Here is a 20,571-nt window from a genome sequence, read left to right as displayed (position 1 = left end):
ATGTGTGTGTGTGTATATATATATATATATATGTGTGTGTATATATATATATATGTGTGTGTATATGTGTGTATATGTGTGTGTATATATATATATATATATATATGTGTATGTGTGTGTATATATATATATATTTATGTATGTGTGTGTATATATATATATATATATATATATATATATATATATATATATATATATATGTATGTATATACGTATGTATATACGTATGTATATACGTATGTATATATATATACGTATGTATATATATATACGTATGTATATATATATACATACGTATATACATACGTATATGTCGCTCTGGACAAGAGCGTCTGCTAAATGACGTAAATGTAAAAGTAAATGTATATACATACATACATACATACAGTTGAAGTCGGAAGTTTACATACACTTAGGTTGGAGTCATTAAAACTCGTTTTTCAACCACATATTTCTTGTTAACAAACTATAGTTTTGGCAAGTCGGTTAGGAAATCTACTTTGTGCATGACACAAGTAATTTTTCCAACAATTGTTTACCGACAGATTATTTCACTTATAATTCACTGTATCACAATTCCAGTGGGTCAGAAGTTTACATACTGTTGACTGTGCCTTTAAACAGCTTGGACAATTCCATAAAATGATGTCATGGCTTTAGAAGATTCTGATAGGCTAATTGACATCATTTTAGTCAATTGGAGGTGTACCTTTGGATGTATTTCAAGGCCTACCTTCAAACTCAGTGCTTCTTTGCTTGACATCATGGGAAAATCAAAAGAAATCAGCCAAGACCTCAGAAAAAAATGGTAGACATCCACAAGTCTGGTTGATCCTTGGGAGCAATTTCCAAACGCCTGAAGGTACCACGTTCATCTGTACAAACAATAGTATGCAAGTATAAACACAATGGGACCACGCAGCCGTCATACCGCTCAGGAAGGAGACGCGTTCTATCTCCTAAAGATTAACGTACTTTGGTGTGAAAAGTGCAACAATCCCAGAACAACAGCAAAGGACCTTGTGAAGATGCTGGAGGAAACAGGTACAAACGTATCTATAACCACAGTAAAACGAGTCCTATATCGACATAACCTGAAAGGCCGCTCAGCAAGGAAGAAGCCAATGCTCCAAAACAGCCATAAAAAAGCCAGACTACGGTTTGCAACTGCACATGGGGACGAAGATCGTACTTTTTGGAGAAATGTCTTCTGGTCTGATGAAACAAAAATAGAACTGTTTGGCCATAATGACCATCGTTATGTTTGGAGGAAAAAGGGGGTTGCTTGCAAGCCGAAGAACACCATCCCAACCGTGAAGCACGGGGGTGGCAGCATTATGCTGTGGGGGTGCTTTGCTGCAGGAGGGTCTGGTGCACTTCACAAAATAGATGGCATCATGAGGAAGGAAAATTATGTGGATTTTTTTAAGCCACATCTGAAGACATCAGTCAGGAAGTTAAAGCTTGGTCGTAAATGGGTCTTCCAAATGGACAATGACACCAAGCATACTTCCAAAGTTGTGGCAAAATGGCTTAAGGACAAACAAAGTCAAGGTATTGGAGTGGCCATCACAATAGGCTTTGTTGTGCCCTCTTCACGACTGTCTTGGTGTGTTTGGACCATGATATGGACACCAAGGAACTTGAAGCTCTCAACCTGTTCCACTACAGCCCCGTTGAATAGAATGGGAGCGTGCTCAGTCCTCTTTTATTTCCTGTAGTCCACAATCATCTCCTTTGTCTTGGTCACGTTGAGGGAGAGGTTGTTATCCTGGCACCACACAGTCAGGTCTTTGTCCTCCTCCCTATAGGCTGGCTCATCGTTGTCGGTGATCAGGCCTACCACTTTTGTGTCGTCGGCAAACTTAATGATGGTGTTGGAGTTGTGCCTGGCCATGCAGTCATGGGTGAACAGGGAGTACAGGAGGGGTATTTTCAGACTCAGTCAGGGACATGTTGAAAATGTCAGTGAAGACACTTGCCAGTTGGTCAGCGCATGCTCGGAGTACACGTCCTGGTAATCTGTCTGGCCCTGCAGCCTTGTGAATGTTGACCTGCTTAAAAGTCTTATTCACATCGGCTACGGAGAGCGTGATCACATAGTCATCCGGAACAGCTGATGCTCTCATGCATGCTTCAGTGTTGCTTGCCTCGAAGCGAGCATAGAAGTGATTTAGCTCGTCTGGTAGGCTTGTGTCACTGGGCAGCTTGTGGCTGTGCTTCCCTTTGTAGTCTGTAATAGTTTTCAAGCCCTGCCACATCCGACGAGCGTCAGAGCCGGTGTAGTACGATTCAATCTTAGTCCTGTATTGACTCTTTGCCTGTTTGATGGTTCGTCTGAGGGCATAGCGGGATTTCTTATAAGCGTCCGGGTTAGAGTCCCGCTCCTTGAAAGCGGCAGCTCTACCCTTTAGCTCAGTGCGGATGTTGCCTGTAATCCATGGCTTCTAGTTGGGGTATGTACGTACGGTCACTGTGGGGACGACGTCATCGATGCACTTATTGATGAAGCCAGTGACTGATGTGGTTGTACTCCTCAATGATATCGGAAGAATCCCGGAACATATTCCAGTCTGTGCTAGCAAAACAGTGCTGTAGCTTAGCATCTGCGTCATCTGACCACTTTTTTATTAACCGAGTCACTGGTGCTTCCTGCTTTAGTTTTTGCTTATAAGCAGGAATCAGGAGGATAGAGTTATGTTCAGATTTGCCAAATGGAGGGTGAGGGAGAGCTTTGTACGCGTCTCTGTGTGTAGAGTAAAGGTGGTCTAGTGTTTTTTTCCTTCTGGTTGCACATTTAACATGCTGGTAGAAATTAGGTAGAACGGATTTAAGTTTCCCTGCATTAAAGTCCCCGGCCACTAGGAGCGCTGCCTCTGGATGAGCGTTTTCCTGTTTACTTATGGCCTTATACAGCTCATTGAGTGCAATCTTAGTGCCAGCATCGGTTTGTGGTGGTAAATAGACCAAATATAGATAAAAACTATCTTGGTAAATAGTGTGGTTTACAGCTTATCATGAGATACTCTACCTCAGGCGAGCAAAACCTTGAGACTTCCTTAGTATTAGATTTTATGCACCAGCTGTTGTTTACAAATATACACAGACCGCCACCCCTTGTCTTACCGGAGTCAGCCGTTCTAACCTGCCGATGTAGCGTATATATCCCGCCAGCTGTATGTTATCCATGTCGTCGTTCAGCCACGCCTCGGTGAAACGTAAGATATTACAGTTTTTAATGTCCCGTTGGTAGGATAACCTTAATCTTAGGTCGTCCAATTTATTTTCAAATTATTGAACATTGGCTAATAGGATTGATGGAAGAGGCAGTTTACTCGCTCACCGTCGGATCCTTACAAGGCACCCCGACGTACGTCCACGATATCTCTGTCTCTTTCTCATGCGAATGACGGGGATTTGCGCCTTGTCGGGTGTCTGTACTCGTGTCGTCCGACTCGTTGAAGAAAAACTCTTCGTCCAATACGAGGTGAGTAATCGCTGTCCTGATATCCAGAAGCTCTTTTTGGGCATAAGAGACGGTAGCAGAAACATTATGTACAGAATAAATTACAAATAACGCGAAAAAACACACATTGGTTAGAGGGCTGTATAACAGCAGCCATCTTCTCCGGCACCATTCTGCGCCTTGATGACAGCTTTGCACACTCTATATTTATATTTATATTTATATTTATATATATATATATATATATATATATATATATATATATATATATAGTGGGGGGAAAAAAGTATTTAGTCAGCCACCAATTGTGCAAGTTCTCCCAGTTAAAAAGATGAGAGAGGCCTGTAATTTTCATCATAGGTACACGTCAACTATGACAGACAAAATTAGGGGGAAAAATCCAGAAAATCACATTGTAGGATTTTTAATGAATCTATTTGCAAATTATGGTGGAAAATAGGTATTTGGTCACCTACAAACAAGCAAGATTTCTGGCTCTCACAGACCTGTAACTTCTTCTTTAAGAGGCTCCTCTGTCCTCCACTCGTTACCTGTATTAATGGCACCTGTTTGAACTTGTTATCAGTATAAAAGACACCTGTCCACAACTTCAAACAGTCACACTCCAAACTCCACTATGGCCAAGACCAAAGAGCTGTCAAAGGACACCAGAAACAAAATTGTAGACCTGCACCAGGCTGGGAAGACTGAATCTGCAATAGGTAAGCAGCTTGGTTTGAAGAAATCAACTGTGGGATCAATTATTAGGAAATGGAAGACATACAAGACCACTGATAATCTCCCTCGATCTGGGGCTCCACGCAAGATCTCACCCCGTGGGGTCAAAATGATCACAAGAACGGTGAGCAAAAATCCCAGAACCACACGGGAGGACCTAGTGAATGACCTGCAGAGAGCTGGGACCAAAGTAACAAAGCCTACCATCAGTAACACACTACGCCGCCAGGGACTCAAATCCTGCTGTGCCAGACGTGTCCCCCTGCTTAAGCCAGTACATGTCCAGGCCCGTCTGAAGTTTGCTAGAGTGCATTTGGATGATCCAGAAGAGGATTGGGAGAATGTCATATGGTCAGATGAAACCAAAATAGAACTTTTTGGTAAAAACTCAACTCGTCGTGTTTGGAGGACAAAGAATGCTGAGTTGCATCCAAAGAACACCATACCTACTGTGAAGCATGGGGCTGGAAACATCATGCTTTGGGGCTGTTTTTCTGCAAAGGGACCAGGACGACTGATCCATGTAAAGGAAAGAATGAATGGGGCCATGTATCGTGAGATTTTGAGTGAAAACCTCCTTCCATCAGCAAGGGCATTGAAGATGAAACGTAGCTGGGTCTTTCAGCATGACAATGATCCCAAACACACCGCCCGGGCAACGAAGGAGTGGCTTCGTAAGAAGCATTTCAAGGTCCTGGAGTGGCCTAGCCAGTCTCCAGATCTCAACCCCATAGAAAATCTTTGGAGGGAGTTGAAAGTCTGTGTTGCCCAGCGACAGCCCCAAAACATCACTGCTCTAGAGGAGATCTGCATGGAGGAATGGGCCAAAATACCAGCAACAGTGGGTGAAAACCTTGTGAAGACTTACAGAAAACGTTTGACCTGTGTCATTGCCAACAAAGGGTATATAACAAAGTATTGAGAAACTTTTGTTATTGACCAAATACTTATTTTCCACCATAATTTGCAAATAAATTCATTAAAAATCCTACAATGTGATTTTCTGGAGAGAAAAAATTCTCAATTTGTCTGTCATAGTTGACGTGTACCTATGATGAAAATTACAGGCCTCTCTCATCTTTTTAAGTGGGAGAACTTGCACAATTGGTGGCTGACTAAATACTTTTTTTCCCCACTGTGTGTGTGTGTGTGTGTGTGTGTGTGTATATATATATATATATATATATATATATATATATATATATATATATATATATATATATATATATATATATATATATATATAATATTTTTTTCAATGCTGGACTAAAACCGTCTTGGTCGACCAACAGCCTAACGACCAAACAATCGACCAGTCGACTAATTGGGGTCAGCCCTAAGGGGTTCCCAAACCTTTTCACTCGGGGGCCCACCTTTCCAGCATTGGGGAACATCCTGCGCCCCCCCCCCCCCTGCACGCATGCCATATCTATTTCTATGGGCACAAGCACTGTTCATGACACAAACTGTTCACACCCCTCTTGTTGGTGGAGAGAATTTAGCAGGTTTAAAGCTTATTTCCTGCAATTCTACACATTTTGTCATGGGGCGCAAAAAAAATGTGGTTTTAAAGCTCATTTTCTTGCAATTCTATACATTTTGCCATATCTAATGTGTATTCATGTGATATTTGAGTGACAAAAAAATTACAACAATATCTATGGGGTAAAAAACCTAAATAGAAAAACGTTAGCTGACATGTTCTAGTTGATCTGGACATTTCTGACAAGTTATAAATAGCTCTCTAAGGTATGCAGTAACTAACATGACAAGAGGAACGGAGGATGCACTACCCAGTTTCGAAATTGCACCTTGTGCATTCTGCTATTACAACTTTCAAGAGTACGTTTTACAGCCGGACTGAGTTCCTTTAAAAAATAAATAATGTTTTGGAACCACTGGTTTAAAGGATTGATGGTGTCACTTCATTTGTCAGTTTACAGTTGTGTGATGGTTGCGTAGTGGTTGCATGCTGGTTGCATGGCATCGGTCAGTATGTGGTTGTTGCATGCATGATGTAGGTGAGTGTTTTCCTGAAATTAGTGTTGGATTGGGATCAGAGCATCACTGTGACTTCAGTAGGTCTCCAACCTAACCATGTATGGCACAGCAATGTGGCACAAAAGGCCCTGCTACATAGTGGTCAAAATGTTAGACTACATGGAGCCTTTAATAGAGTGTATCTTAGATCTGTGTTTAAGGAACCTCTACATCTACCTATTGAGCCCATACTCCATGCCATCATCCCATAAACTGCTTGTCAGAAAATCACACATTGAATGGACAATGTGCGCAAATACATGAACTAAGTAAGCCTGGGTCCGAGCCAGAATGGCCCATGTACATTAACTACTTATTTTTTTATTAGAATACGTTTTTATTTAGGGTTCGGGTTAAGAGTAAGGGTTAAGGGTAGGGTTGATAAAAATCCCTTCTATGATTGGAAAATGCTGTTCTTCCAACCTTTCCATCATTCCAGATAGTGACCTCCGACCTCAGCTATATGCTGCTTGTCATTGGCTGCGTACGTACAGGTCAGTGACACTGAGAAGGTACAGAACATTGGTTAAGCACAGCTTCCTGAAAGCCTGTCCCAGTATGGCCCTGGGTGCTTTATGAATGGAGCCCAGGATAGCTCAGGGCTAAGTAGCTTTGGTCACAGTGTCACTGTTGTGTTAGGTAGACTGAGGTTAGGTTGTGCGCTTCCCAGGTGTATATTTGGGTGTGTCTAATAGGTTAAAGACACCTCCAGTCAAAGAGGACAGGAAGAGATAACAGCACATTGTGCTGCTCTGTTTAATTAATTAATTAGGATCACTGCTCTACACAGAGTGTACAAAACATTAGGAACACCTGCTCTTTCCATGACATAGGCTGACCAGGTGAATTCAGGTGATAGCTGTGATCACTTATTGATGTCCCCTGTTAAATCCACTTAAATCAGTGTAGATGAAGGGGAGGGGACAGGTTAAAGAAGGATTTTTAAGACTTGAGACAATTGAGACATGGATTGTGTATGTGTGCCATTCAGAGGGTGAATGGGCAAGACAAAAGATTTCAGTGCCTTTGGACAAGGTATGGTAGTAGGTGCCAGGCGCACCGGTTTGAGTGTGTCAAGAACTGCAACCCTGCTTGGTTTTTAACGTTGAACAGTTTCCTGTGTGTATGAAGAATGGTCCACCACCCAAAGGACATCCAGCCAACTTGACACAATTGTGGGAAGCATTGGACTCAATATGGGCCAGCATCCCTGTGGAACGCTTTCAACACCTTGTAGAGTCCATGCCCTGACGAATTGAGGCTATTCTGAGAGTGAAAGGGGGTGCAACTCAATATTAGGAAGGTGTTCCTAATGTTTTGTACACTCAGTGTATATTCACTGTTACTGTTGGATGGACTCCGTACAGTACTGAGCACTGGGCTATGTTTGAACCTCAGGCTAACGCCAAGCCAAGTTCTGCAGAATTAGATAACTTGCTGTGAATTGTGTGTAAAGATGGATGCCTTTCCTATGACTGATAGATCTGTGAATAACGAAATGGTGGCCTTAATTACTATGTAGTAGCCTATTTTGTGTTTATCGTTAATAATGCGTAGTATGCAGTTAGTATCGGATCTTAATATCATGTGGTGAGCCTTTTTGTCTTTCCTATGAAACCACACACCCCTACTTCATATTCTATTTTTCTCAATGTGTAAGGCTCTAGTGTGTCTCTCTCTAACTTTCTATCTCTGTTTGGTATTAATCCCTACACCCTGCTGGCAGGATTAAGACATTCTTTAACAGTGGCCTCCACCCTCTCTCTCCCTCTTTCCCTCCATGTATCCAACCCTATCTCTTTCCCTCTATGTATCCCACCCTTCCTCTCTCCCTCCTTTCCTCCCAGGTAGGGTGTGTAAAAGAGGGCACACGCATAAATCACCCCAGCTCAGCACACAGCCTGTACACAGCGGGGGTCAGATTTCTGTCGTCTGTGACTGTGTGTGGAATGTAAGATGTGGGGTGGGTCGAGGTGTGTGAATGAAATCAGTGTGTGAAGCGTTATGGCTGCATGTAGGGGTAAGTCTGTTTTTGAGTTGTTTGAGATCTGTGTGTATATGATGTCTTGGATATGTGGATGAGTGTTGACCAGACAACACTGTTCCATTCTTCCCCCAGAAGTACTGAGACTGCAACACACAATCCCCTGTATGTGTGAAGGCCTTTTCTGCTGCACATAGTAGGCCAGCCAGAGTGCTCATCCACATCCTTGTTGTGTTATGGTTTGGTTTGCATTCAAATGAATATAGAAACTAGGATGTCTATGGTTATATAGTTCATGTTCTGGATTTCAACAAGAACGAAACCCTCCCTAGGCCTTGTGTCTTCTTATGAGATAAACTGTGCTCTCATAGCTTTAGGCTTACTTTAGGGACTCATAAGGAGAATGTGCAATCCTCTCTCCCCTGGAATGTCAAGTCCATATTCACAGATTCTAGCTCCCTGAGGCAAGCCTGCGCAGCCAAAACTTTTCCAACAGTCTTGAAGGAGTTCCCACATATGCTGAGCACTTGTTGGCTGCTTTTCCTTCACTCTGCGGTCCAACTCATCCCTAACCATCTCAATTTGGTTGAGGTCGGGGGATTGTGAAGGCCAGGTCATCTGATGCAGCATTACATCATTATTCTTCTTGGTAAAATAGCCTTTACACAGCCTGGAGGTGTGTTGGGTCATTGTCCTTTTGAAAAACAAATGATAGTCCCACTAAGCCCACACGAGATGGGATGGAGTATCGCTGCAGAATGCTGTGGTAGCCATGTTGGTTAAGTGTGCCTTGAATTCTAAATAAATCACAGAGAGTGTCACCAGCAAAGCATCCCCACACCCTAATACCACCTCCTCCATGCTTTACGGTGGGAAATACACATGTAGAGATCATCCGTTCACCCACACCGCGTCTCACAAACAAAAACTTTTGACCGGTAGTGTATATTTATTTGATTTCAAGCTATAGTTTGGTATAGTTAAGACGCCACTGTTTCAGCAGCACTGAACAAATATCAGCCTGTGATGGCTGATGCGTGTGACGAGCTTATCTCTGGTGCAAAATGGCTGCCATGGCATCACCCAGTTGCTTGCTACACACGGATAATGGATATGGTGTGTTTCTTTGTCCCATACAATAGAAAGTGCTTGGAGCATCTGGAAAAGCGCTATTTAAAATGAACCCCTTAATTGAGTTGATGGATATCTCCTACTTCAGACTCAAAAAATCTAAAGGTTCTCCTTCCAGCTCTTATTTCAGAGGAGGTGTAGTTTTGGGTCAGGGAGAAGCCACCTCACCAGGCACTAGCCTATAGTATCGTTTCTAAGTCTGTGAATACGAGGAAGTGATCAGTTGAATCCGTGCTCTGGGTCTGATGGTGTGTTTGTGCTGTCTTTGATAGAAAGGGTGGTAATGTTATCTTGGTTTATCATGGTGGCATGAGTAGAAAAAACCCTATCTCCAGTAATGGTTGTCATAAGGTGTGTAGGGCACAGGGCAGGCTAATGTCTGACTTAGTGTAAACAAGTCAAGGACTCTGGATGGACAGTCTACGGCAGTGTTTCCCAAACCTCTCCTCAGCTGATTTGACTCATGAGAGGCTTGATGATTAGGTGACCATTTGAATCAGCTGTGCTAGTTATGGAATACATCAAGTACTGGCTGAGGATACTGAAGGAGGTTTGGTAAATACCGGTCTAAGGTCTCTGATTTGATTTTTCTAACATTATTTTCATGAGGACATTAACGAAACAAGTACATGTTATTATCCATCTTGCCCGTCAATTCACTTACCCACTTTTTGCTTACAGTCAACAGGTATTTTGTGAGGCTACACACAACAGGTATTCTCCTAATTCCTGGAGCACTAATAAAATGAGCAAATGCATCTCTATCAAAAATGGTTTGAGGCATGGTGCAAGGAGCACTTCCCTCATGTGAAATGGGTTAGTGTCTGACTCATCTATGGTCTGAGGGGCCTGTGTTCCTGGGACATATACAAAACATGTGCTGGAAGAGCGCTGAATGCATCTGTTTACTTTTTGTAATTGTGTATTCTTAACTGGTTTGGGTAAACCCTGTGTGGACTGGAGCGTTATTCTTGTCTTGTGTGGGGCTGTGCTAATAGTAACCGCCAGGGGGCGGCATGTTGACGTGCAGACTTTGTATACAATTCAAATATGTTCAGTTTTTGCACCTACAACGGTCTTGAAAGGATTTTTTCTACTATGTGAATGATTTAATTAGTTTTTGTTCATAATATCCACTTTCATCGCGTTTACAGTCATTTTGGTAGTTGTAAATGTACCAAATACGTCAGTTTGCATTGTCACCTTTCTCGTGTATAATTCCTGGCATTCAGACAATTCTTGGTAGCCTGATTCTCGATAAGTAAACATGTCTCTTCTTTGTGTCTTTGAAGTACTGTTGTGTTCCTCCCCATCTCATCCGGTTTTTCCCAGTTTCGGCATACTCTAAATAATTTATGAAAATTAAGTCGGCTGAGCGGTAGGTAGGGGCGTTCCTACATAGATTATGCAAATATCAGTATCCCTCCACCAATGGGGTGCATCGGAGTGCTGTTTTTCTTAGATGCATTATGCAAATCTCCCCGGGCTGCAGGTTTTCAACCGAGCGTAGATGAGTTGACCTTGGAGATTCTTTGTGCTGCAGCGGTAGATAGATGTTCAGGCTTCCAGGGATACGAGGCTTTTCTGAAGGGATACAAAGTGCCTGCTAACGCCTCCGAACCACGGAACTAAAGAATGTGATTTGTGAAACACGATAATCGTCGAGAGAGGAGTTTTTCGTTGCTTAAAGCTTGGTTTATATCTGTGAAATAGCATGAATAGTCCGTACTATACAACAGTGGCGATGGATCTCGGTGTTTGCCAGTTAAGGAATTTTTCTATCTCGTTTTTATCTTCGTTACTGAGCACGGATAGTTCACCTGTCAGGCTCGACAATAGGTAAATATATTTTCTGAGAAGGACATTGTGCTGCAAGGAGGATTACTATTGTTGGCAGCTAATATTCTTTCTTTATTCCCGAAAGAAGCGCTGCTTTATACACTGATTATTCAACACTGAGTCTATGTATTATAGAGAACTTGATTATTAAATGTATAGCCAAATGCCTTTGTATGACATTAATGCTGAGGCTGCCATTTTGATTGGGCTCAGTGAGAGAGAAAATGCACTTGTCGTGATGGGGCATCACTAGGTTGGCATTGCTTACTGCTGGCCCAGGAAATGCTGTAGCTGAACCCCTTAGTTGATTTACACTGATGACAGTAAAATTACATGTACGGCTTATTTGTGGCATTTGAGAGGAATATTGTCTACGGTCTTTTTAATACACCCTGAACACTTGGCTCTAGAATGGTCTTTAGTCGAAGTGACGTCACCTATATAAGGATATTTATACTGTATTTCATTGTATTGAAATGGCTGGTGTTAGACCTGCAACATCGACAGTACATTCTTACCGATGCAGTGTATTAAGACTTTTTTCTTTTCATTCTTCCAGTTCGTCAGGAGCCAGTGTGGTGGCCATAGACAACAAAATCGAACAGGCAATGGTAAGTTTATACATTCTAAAACTCACTTTTCTTATCTGCAATCTATACTACACAAATCACATGCAAATATAACTTATTTCGAAGAATACATTCGGAGAATGATCAGTTAAAAGAAAAGGTTGCTTCAGTTTGCTCAATGAATGGATTACATAACCACGTAACCACCTAGAACTGGGAAGTCACGCAATATACTGCCTTTTGCTGATTCTCTTTCTAAACGCTACTGGAGTTGAAAAACCTCGGATCACTCTCGATTTGCTCGTTACTTTGTAACCAATTTAATTTGGTGTTGTTACATAGATCGAGAATAGCTTGATGCTCTGGCAACAATGTAGCAGCATATGGTGTTATTATGCGCCCAGATGTCAATGTAATATTTTGTTTGCTAAAGTGTATTTATGGGGGCCTAGGCGTTAGCCAAGTTTGTCATCACTCAGTCGTATCATAATTACATGCAATTTCACATCCATATTACCATGGTAGCACATGGGCCATATGTAAATTATAATATGCCATTTAGCAGACGCTTTTATCCAAAGCGACTTAGTCATGTGTGCATACATTTTTACGTTTGGGTGGTCCCGGGGATCGAACCCACTACCCTGGCGTTACAAGCGCCATGCTCTACCAATTGAGCTACAGAGGACCACATAAATGTATGTAATAATATTACTATAATAATACATGTATGTCATGTGTAGTATCCACTTTTGTAAAACATTGTTTCGATTTCTACCTGAAGCTACCGTTTATTTAAATAGACACGTTGACACAGGGAAAACGAGATGAGCGTGCGTGCGTGCAGGATTTTATTTTCATATCCTGTGTTCTAGTGTTTTATTGTCCCTGGATCCCTTCCCGCTCAGGACGCTCTCTCACTCGCGCCATACTGTGCTTGCCTTTGTTGCTAGGCAAACAGAACATCTTTGACGCCTGGATATAGGATATAAATATCTCAGGCTCTGATAGGCTAAAACGTATATGTGGGCCGGCCATTTTGTCTGTTTGGTGACGTTGCGTCCTCGGCATGGCTTTAAGAGGAAGGGGAGTTTTAGACCCTGGGAATATTTGGCTCAGAATCTACAGAATCTTTCTTTTGATTTTAACCAAATGCTCAGCAGATTATGTGTTTAAGATCCACTTCTTATATTAAAACAAACAGAAGCTAGCTACAATAATAAACATATATGTTGTATTACATTGTAATAGTAATTCCCACAGAAAGAGCAGTAGTAATGCTATGCTTACATTATTATCATTGTATCAAGAGTATAATGTATATTTATGGTCTTTTAAAAACATTGTTTTTGTATGTCATTGTTGTCATTTGAGAAGCAGAACACTATCTTTGTCTTCTTTCATATTATATATTTAATTATTGTCATGTTAAAAAAACTCAGCACTAATGTCTCTGTGTTCTGTTTGTTCATCTCTCTGTCCCTTTAGGACCTGGTAAAGAGCCACCTGATGTACGCGGTGAGGGAGGAGGTGGAGGTTCTGAAGGAGCAGATCAAGGAGCTGATTGAGAGGAACTCCCAGCTTGAGCAGGAGAACAGCCTTTTGAAGACACTGGCCAGCCCAGAGCAGATGGCTCAGTTCCAGGCCCAGACCCAGACAGGCTCCCCTCCCACCTCCACACAGCCTCCAGCCCAGGCACCAGCCCTACCCCCGACCCAACCCCAGCCATCACACAACTCTGGACCCTCTGCGTAGCATCACCTCCTACCCCCGGAGAGGGGTAGATGAGGAAGCCTATCAACCAACCAGGGCCTGACTGACTGACAGTCCACAGACAGACTCCTGTTCTAATGCTGCAGAACAAACAGGCCTCCACTGCAGGGGGCTACGCTGTTAAGACAAGAATTTGCACATATTTAACTTTGAGAGCGGCGACGGGTGGTGTCGTCGTTTCAAGACTATTAAAACACACTATCAAAGACAATCTGCATAGGAGAGGAGGGAAAGGGGCTGTAATAGGAGAATTAACATTGCCAAAAAAATGCATGGACTTAGGAGAAAATAAACAAGATTGTCTGACTAAGAAAAACAAAACCAACATAAAAGTGGACATGACTTAGTCACTGTGCCTGTGTCAATGGATTTCAAGTGATGTCGACTTCAGTGGTAACGATGATGGAGGGAGATAGTAACGGCCATGCTTTGCTGAATCCTGATAATGTAAATAAATACAGCGGTTCTCTTCTGCCTGCGCGCTACAGAGCGAGAGAGACAGACAGAGAATAGAGCACCTCTCATGGTGACACTGTGAAAAATCGGAGGATTATCATGGTGTGATAGTCCCCATCTGGCAAGGGGCGAGTGGAGTGGAGGAGGTCAAGAGGGAGAACACAACAACACTTCCTTGGACGTCATCAAACTGTGGGGTTGAAGGGAGTATAGTAGCCTACACTTGCTTATTAAAAGAGAGATGATGATTATGAAATTCTTTCATTATTTAAGTTTCAGCCCCTCAGACTTGCGCCCTGTTAAACCTATCATGGCGGCTTCTCTTCTCATGTAAAGGAGCACAGGGGCTGAGATGTTGGGCTAAGCTGCATTTTCAAAGAGAAGTTGATGGGCGTTCTACATGATGTATATTTCTGTATATTTAGTGTAAGTACTGTGTAATATAGTGACATAAGGAGAGAAGACGGGATGCTATTTAGATTATGTACAAATGGAGAGTGATCTAGGCCTAGTAATGGGCTGGTCTGAAGATTTGTGCCGTCTCTTTAATGCTGTAATTCAGGACTATAGAGAGCTGTGGAGGTTATTTAACTGACAGACAAAAATCCAGTATCCATATCCTCGGCTGCAACATTAACACCTACTGTAAACCATCGTTCACTTTATTTGAAGTATTGCACCCCTTGTGAATTTTTTTTTCTTTTCTTTTCATTTTTTGAAGGTGAATACTTCCGTATGATCAGCTCTTAAACATAACAAACACGTTACTCTGAATATCATAAAGAAAAACTGAAATGGAATTTTTTGCATTCTATGTATAAGTTGTATGCTCATGTTCCATGCATGTTTCCTCAAACCAGATGAGATATTGTAAACATACTTAACACAATTGCACTTGACAGTTTCACTTCACAACTTTCAATAAAAATGTTAAAGGAATAATAATTATCTTGTTCATGCCTCTTCTTGCTCTTCATGCTTACTTCCATATTTCAATAATTCATCTTCATTTACTTCTGTAGTGTAAATAATTAACCTTATTTAACCTGTAGGCCATTTAACATCAACTTCTTACTTACAATGATGACCTGCCAAGTGAACAAAAGTTGAGGTGTTATGAATGAACTTGTGGTCCTCCTTGGCCTACTGGTTGCATGGATACCACATGCCTGTGGGTGAGGTTTATGAAAATAACAAACCAGCCCCTGGTCCCTGATTGGAGGCATGTTATAGCTGCAGGGCGGGATGAGCTCTGCCACATATTGCCATGGCTAGGTTATATTTCAGGAGTGAGTTAGGGAAACCCTGTTGTATAGGATAGGAAACACACACACAGATCTGTGTAGGACAGGCCCAGGCAGTGTTTGCGTTCTCTATCTCCCCGAGACAGAGAAATGCCAGGCCGAGCATTGACCTCATGGTGTTCAGCAGACACTTTGCTGTGGGTTACTGTTGTAATAATCAGACCTGTCTGTCTGCTGGTTACTTATTGCAGAGTCTCTCTCTGTCCTCATACTGTAGCATGCTTCAACACCGCTGTGCCAGGGATGTCAGCAGAATTAAGCAGCAGTTTAACCTTAGTCCCAACCTTAACCATTATGGAGGGGAAATGTAAAACTGACCTTAGTTCAGTGTCTGGGCCAACATCTTCCTACTGTGTACTGAAGAGAGAACATATGAAACAGACAGCAACAGAGCACTGCCTGAGCTCTTCCTCTCTCTCTGCTTTTCACCAGGGTCAGCCTTAGCTAACAGCTGCATAGATTACATGGTCCACAAATCACCCCAACTGAGCATGAACACACCTTGCTCAGGCCGATGATTTCAAGTGAACAAACAGCGATTGTATAACTCCACAACTCACCGCACTGGATAAACGTGTGAACAGCATTCCATTCCTTGAAGAAGGATGGTTAAGGGGAGACAATGTTGAGAGGCTGAGTAACAAGACATTCCCCCTGGTGTCATACAGGTATGTTGGAGAAAGGACATGACAGAATCCTGGTAAATAGTCATGATGCTTTAGCACGTGGAATTGAGACATTAAGACGCCTGACATTCCATGAAGGCGTGGTTCTTTAGTGATAAGTTAACACGCACACACATACACACACACATACCAGGAAACAAAGAGCTAGGAAGCCCCAAATGAACCACACTGTTAGCAAGCTGAATTTGTGCACAACATGCGCTGGGATAGGAGCAGCCAAAGTGGAACTGAAAGCAGACAAACAGACATGTCCCAGACAAGTCACATTTATTTGAAAAAGGTTCTCACACAACACAGATATACACTCACCGGCCTGTTTATTAGGTACTTCCATCTAGTACCGGGTCGGAACCCTGTTCCATCTCATCCAAAATATACTTTATTGGGTTGAGGTCTGGGGACTGTGCAGGCCACTCAAGTAAACTGAACTCGCTGTCATGTTCCAGGCAATGTTTTTCCACTCCTCAATTGTCCAGTGTTGGTGATCGCGTGCCCACTGGAGTCATTTCTTAATGTTTTTAGCTGATAGGAGTGGAACCCAGTTTGGTCGTCTGCTGCAATAGCCCATCCGTGACAAGGATCGACGAGTTGTGCATTCCGAGATGCCATTCTGCACACACCATTCTCGGTAAACCCTAGACACTGTCATGCGTAAAAAGCCCAGGAGGGCGGCCATTTCTGAGATACTGGATCCGGCGCGCCTGGCACCGACGATCATACCACGCTCAAAGTCGCTTAGATCACTCATTTTGCCCATTCTAACGTTCAATCGAACAGTAACTGAATGCCTAGATGCCTGTCTGCCTGCTTTATATAGCAAGCCACGGTCACTGTCTGTAGGAGAGATCCATTTTCGTGAACAGGGTGGTGTACCTAATAAACGGTCTGGTGAGTGTATATAGAAACACAGCAGTATTGCACAACAGCCAGTCACATCATCGACTTCACAAACACACACATACATTCACAGTCTCACACACATATATGAGCAGGTGTAAAACACACTGTACGGGGTTGAGCCAGCCAGTGGTTGTGGTTTAGACTGTCAGTAGAAAAGCTGTCATCTCCACGGCCTGGAACTCTGTAAACGTGATGGAAAACAGAGAGGGGGGAAGGGGGGTGGTCCACTCATCTCTCAGGCCTTCCCTGATGGACACAGAGCTGTCCGGACCTCCAGGCCTCCTGGAGGTGTTAGGGAGGTACGTAGGTTGGTGAGCAGCCCCAGGTCTGATGAGGGAGTGTAGGGAGAGAGGGCAGAGTCTGGTGGGGCCTATGGATCACATTCCCATCCTGATGCTCTGGATGATCTGAAAGATGGCTGAGAGAGAAAGTGGCTGTTGTTACACAAGACAACATCCAGTTAAGCAAAGTAATTTAGCAGAAAACTGAAGTGGTAAACCAATGTTCCCTAGGTGAGTAATATCAAGGCTAATGTGAAACAGAATGTTGAACACTGGATGTTTGGGCCTTACCTGATCCACAAACGACGAAGACGAACAGAGCCAGGAGCCACGGCCCCACAGGGTACTTCTCCTCCTGAGGTCGCTGAGAGGAAGTGGGGAGAGAAAACAACAACAATGTTCAACCACTGAGACATACAGGTCAAACGTCATTCAAATGTCACTATTTATGTAATATGTCTTGTCTTAGGACCCCTTTCGAAACAACAGGATCCTTCGGAATTAAACAGTTGTGATAGGAGTTCTTCCGTTAGTTAACTATTTTAGTTGTAGAGATATGTCATTTTAGGACCTGATAGGGCCTGAACCCCCAGTGAGCATGTTTAGTGTAACAATGGCCAGGAAACCTCCACTGTAGGAGGAGGAAATCTTGAGAGGCATCCTCCTCTGACTGGCCACACACACCAGACATAAGGTCGGACATAAGGTCAGAGTTACTATGAAGGTCAAGGTCGGACAGTTGTTGTTCAAGGGCAGTCAAAACTGGCCAGAATATGCGACTACAGGACACACAGCTTGGTGGAGGAAGACCAACCAGGTTGAACAAACATCCATTGGATGAAGTTTCATACAGTGTTATGACCTTTAGGCCTACATCAACAACACGTGCTGAATAGGACACGTTTCCAACCAGATAAGAGGTTAGTCCAGTCTCAGTCTGACTGTTTTAAACCCTGTCCTCATTACGGTGTGGATGTTTTGTACCCAGTTACACCAGAATAGACTGGATCTAATAATAAACTGAGTTCTGCAGAGTTAGCATTTAGCCCCTCAGACTCAGCTATGAACACATCTAGTTCTTATGGAAAACAGGAGTGGAAACCAAACCACTGATGTAAAAACATTTGATATACAATATGTCTCTGGAAACCCTCAGCCTGCCTGGCTGTCTAGACCAGCAGCATGAGACTCACCATCATAAACTATCACAACCACAAGATGTGGTTTGGTGTGGGTGATGTCATAATACAGTTGGATAGCACCCATGTGCTTTCTGATGGTGTTATGGTATTATTGTGAATGACACAATAGCTATCTAGAATATACAGTGCAAACCCCAAGGATTCCTTTATTCTAATACACACAATGACAACAATCTTTATCCCACAGTGAGCTATTCCATTCAGTGTCACCTTGCACAATGCAGTCATGTTGAAGGCCTGTAAAGATTTCTGGTATAGTTTCATAATTCAAGGTTGTCAGAAGAAAAACGGACATCTTAAGGAACACCAAGAGAACAAATCAGCCAGCCGTAAAAAGGAATCTGTTGGAGGGTGGATAGATTGGGAATCAAATGCTATAACATTACATTCAGCAGTTATGATAATTTAATAAATTATGAACACCTCCCATTTCCCTAAGGCTATAGGCTATTACAGCACAATCATACAAGTGCTTAGTGTACACTATCTAAACCAATACAGGCCAGTGTAACCAATCCACATGAGGAAGTGAAACCTACATTCCAGCGTTACTTAATAATCAGTATCACTACCTGTCCTATATCATCTGTGTGTGTGTGTGTGTGTGTGTGTGTGTGTGTGTGTATTTGTTTAACTATCCTTGTGGGTACCAGAAGTCCTCACATGGATAGTAAAACAAGGAAAATGCTGGGGACATTTTGCTGGTCCCTACAAGGAAAAATGCTATTTTAGGCTTAGGGGTTAGGTTTAGGGTTAGAATTAAGGTTAGGTTTAGGGTTAGAGTTAGGGTTAAGATTTAGGGTTAGGGGTTATTAGGGAAAATGGGATTTTGGATGGGAATCAATTATTTGGTCCCCACAAGGATTGCAATACAAAACTGTGTGTGTGTGTGTTTGTGTTTGTGACCTGGTCAGGATAGAGATGGACCATAGAGTTCATCAACAACCTTATGCTTTCTTTATGGACTGAACAACCAGATGATGATGCCATCCTTGTTGACAATCTCCACCGTTATCTACGTGGCATTGATCTCTCATTAATTATTGATCAGGAGAATACCGGGCTGTAAACCCTGTGGCAAACCGCGGGTTCAAGATAATAGACCATAAAGGAAACATACAGCCATCAGTAGTGATAAACCAACCAACCAACGGCCCATGAATTACAATGGCCCATGAATTACAATGAATGGAGAATAACTTGAAAACTCATTCATTGCGGCTTGTACGTGTCCTGTGATTGATCAGAATGATTATAAATGAATCATATTAGATAGGCTACAACATGCGGGTTTTTTTATGTGATGAGAGAGATGAGCTGCGTTATCGATACCCAATTAGAACCATAACATTAGATAGGCCTACACAATCAATAATTTATCATTATGAAATGGATGTGTCACATTTATTGAAATCATGCAATTCTTAGTGATGATTAACTGAATCGGTGTCATCATGCTTGCATCTCCTTTCGTCTGATGATGGAACACACAGCCTGAAGAAAAGCTTCGCCTCACCAGGGTCTTTGCAACGTTGCCTCTCTGCGTGATGTTTTTGCTGTGCTTTTCGTTTGCCATACGGATCCTTTGTTTTGCTACCATTTTCTGAGAATGTTATATTGATGTAAAATTGTTATATGCCGGCGTAATTTTGATGCAGTGATGATGAAGCCGCGAAACCCCACACTCCTCTCTGCACCTGCTGACGTGCGCGCGGACGGAAGTGCGCTTCCATGGTGCGTGGCGCGCGCGAGCCGGTAAAGAGCTTTTTTTCTGCCTCACCTCTCAATCTAACCAGCCATTGGCATTTAGTCAAACTATTTATTCTTTAACATGAAATGCATAAATAGTTCTGCCATTTGCCATAGAAACATACTTTTAAACTGTAGCCTAACCCTCAGTTGTCACCAATACTCAATCAGTAGGCTAAAGTTCTTCTACCTTTCTCAAACAGAAGCTGTTGCCAGGGCCTTGCCTGTGTGCTGCACATGCCTGGAATGTCTGGAGAAACAGCATTATGTGTTTATCTGAAAAATAGCTTACATACAGGACATTAAGTGTGGTGGCCTAGAAAATGGTGCAAAATTAGGTTAGAAACATTTGAGTGACCTGTTTTTTTTTATTTTAAAGACAAAAGTTTAAGTTAGAATTACAACCACCTACGCCACTCATAACTATCAGCTTCTGGGGTTTCTAATACTCAC

General features: G+C 42.5%; 2 protein-coding genes across 3 annotated transcripts in view; one reads left to right on the top strand and one right to left on the bottom strand.

Annotated features, from left to right (window-relative positions):
• The window catches only part of LOC311143326 (TSC22 domain family protein 1-like), an 82,441-nt gene extending 67,506 nt beyond the window's left edge, over nt 1-14,935 (top strand). For both annotated transcript variants that reach the window (XM_084179159.1, XM_084179158.1), the window contains 2 exons: nt 11,758-11,809; nt 13,256-14,935. In XM_084179159.1, coding sequence (XP_084035285.1) covers nt 11,758-11,809; nt 13,256-13,522 — 319 coding nt within the window. In that variant the 3' untranslated portion in view covers nt 13,523-14,935. The remainder of the gene's footprint in view (nt 1-11,757; nt 11,810-13,255) is intronic.
• Nucleotides 14,936-17,218: 2,283 nt separating this feature from the next.
• Nucleotides 17,219-19,969, bottom strand: serp2 (stress-associated endoplasmic reticulum protein family member 2; the record flags this gene model as incomplete). The annotated part of the gene is made up of 3 exons (XM_084179173.1): nt 17,219-17,304; nt 17,459-17,531; nt 19,886-19,969. The coding sequence occupies 3 exons, from the start codon at nt 19,967-19,969 to the stop codon at nt 17,264-17,266; spliced, it is 198 nt and encodes a 65-aa protein (XP_084035299.1). The 3' UTR covers nt 17,219-17,263.
• Between the last annotated feature and the right edge of the window lie 602 nt (nt 19,970-20,571).

This window comes from Coregonus lavaretus (genome assembly GCF_964263955.1).
Source record: "Coregonus lavaretus genome assembly, chromosome: 16".
NCBI lineage: Eukaryota > Metazoa > Chordata > Actinopteri > Salmoniformes > Salmonidae > Coregonus > Coregonus lavaretus.
Note: the sequence above shows the minus strand (reverse complement) of the source record. Positions and strands in the feature narration are given on the sequence as shown.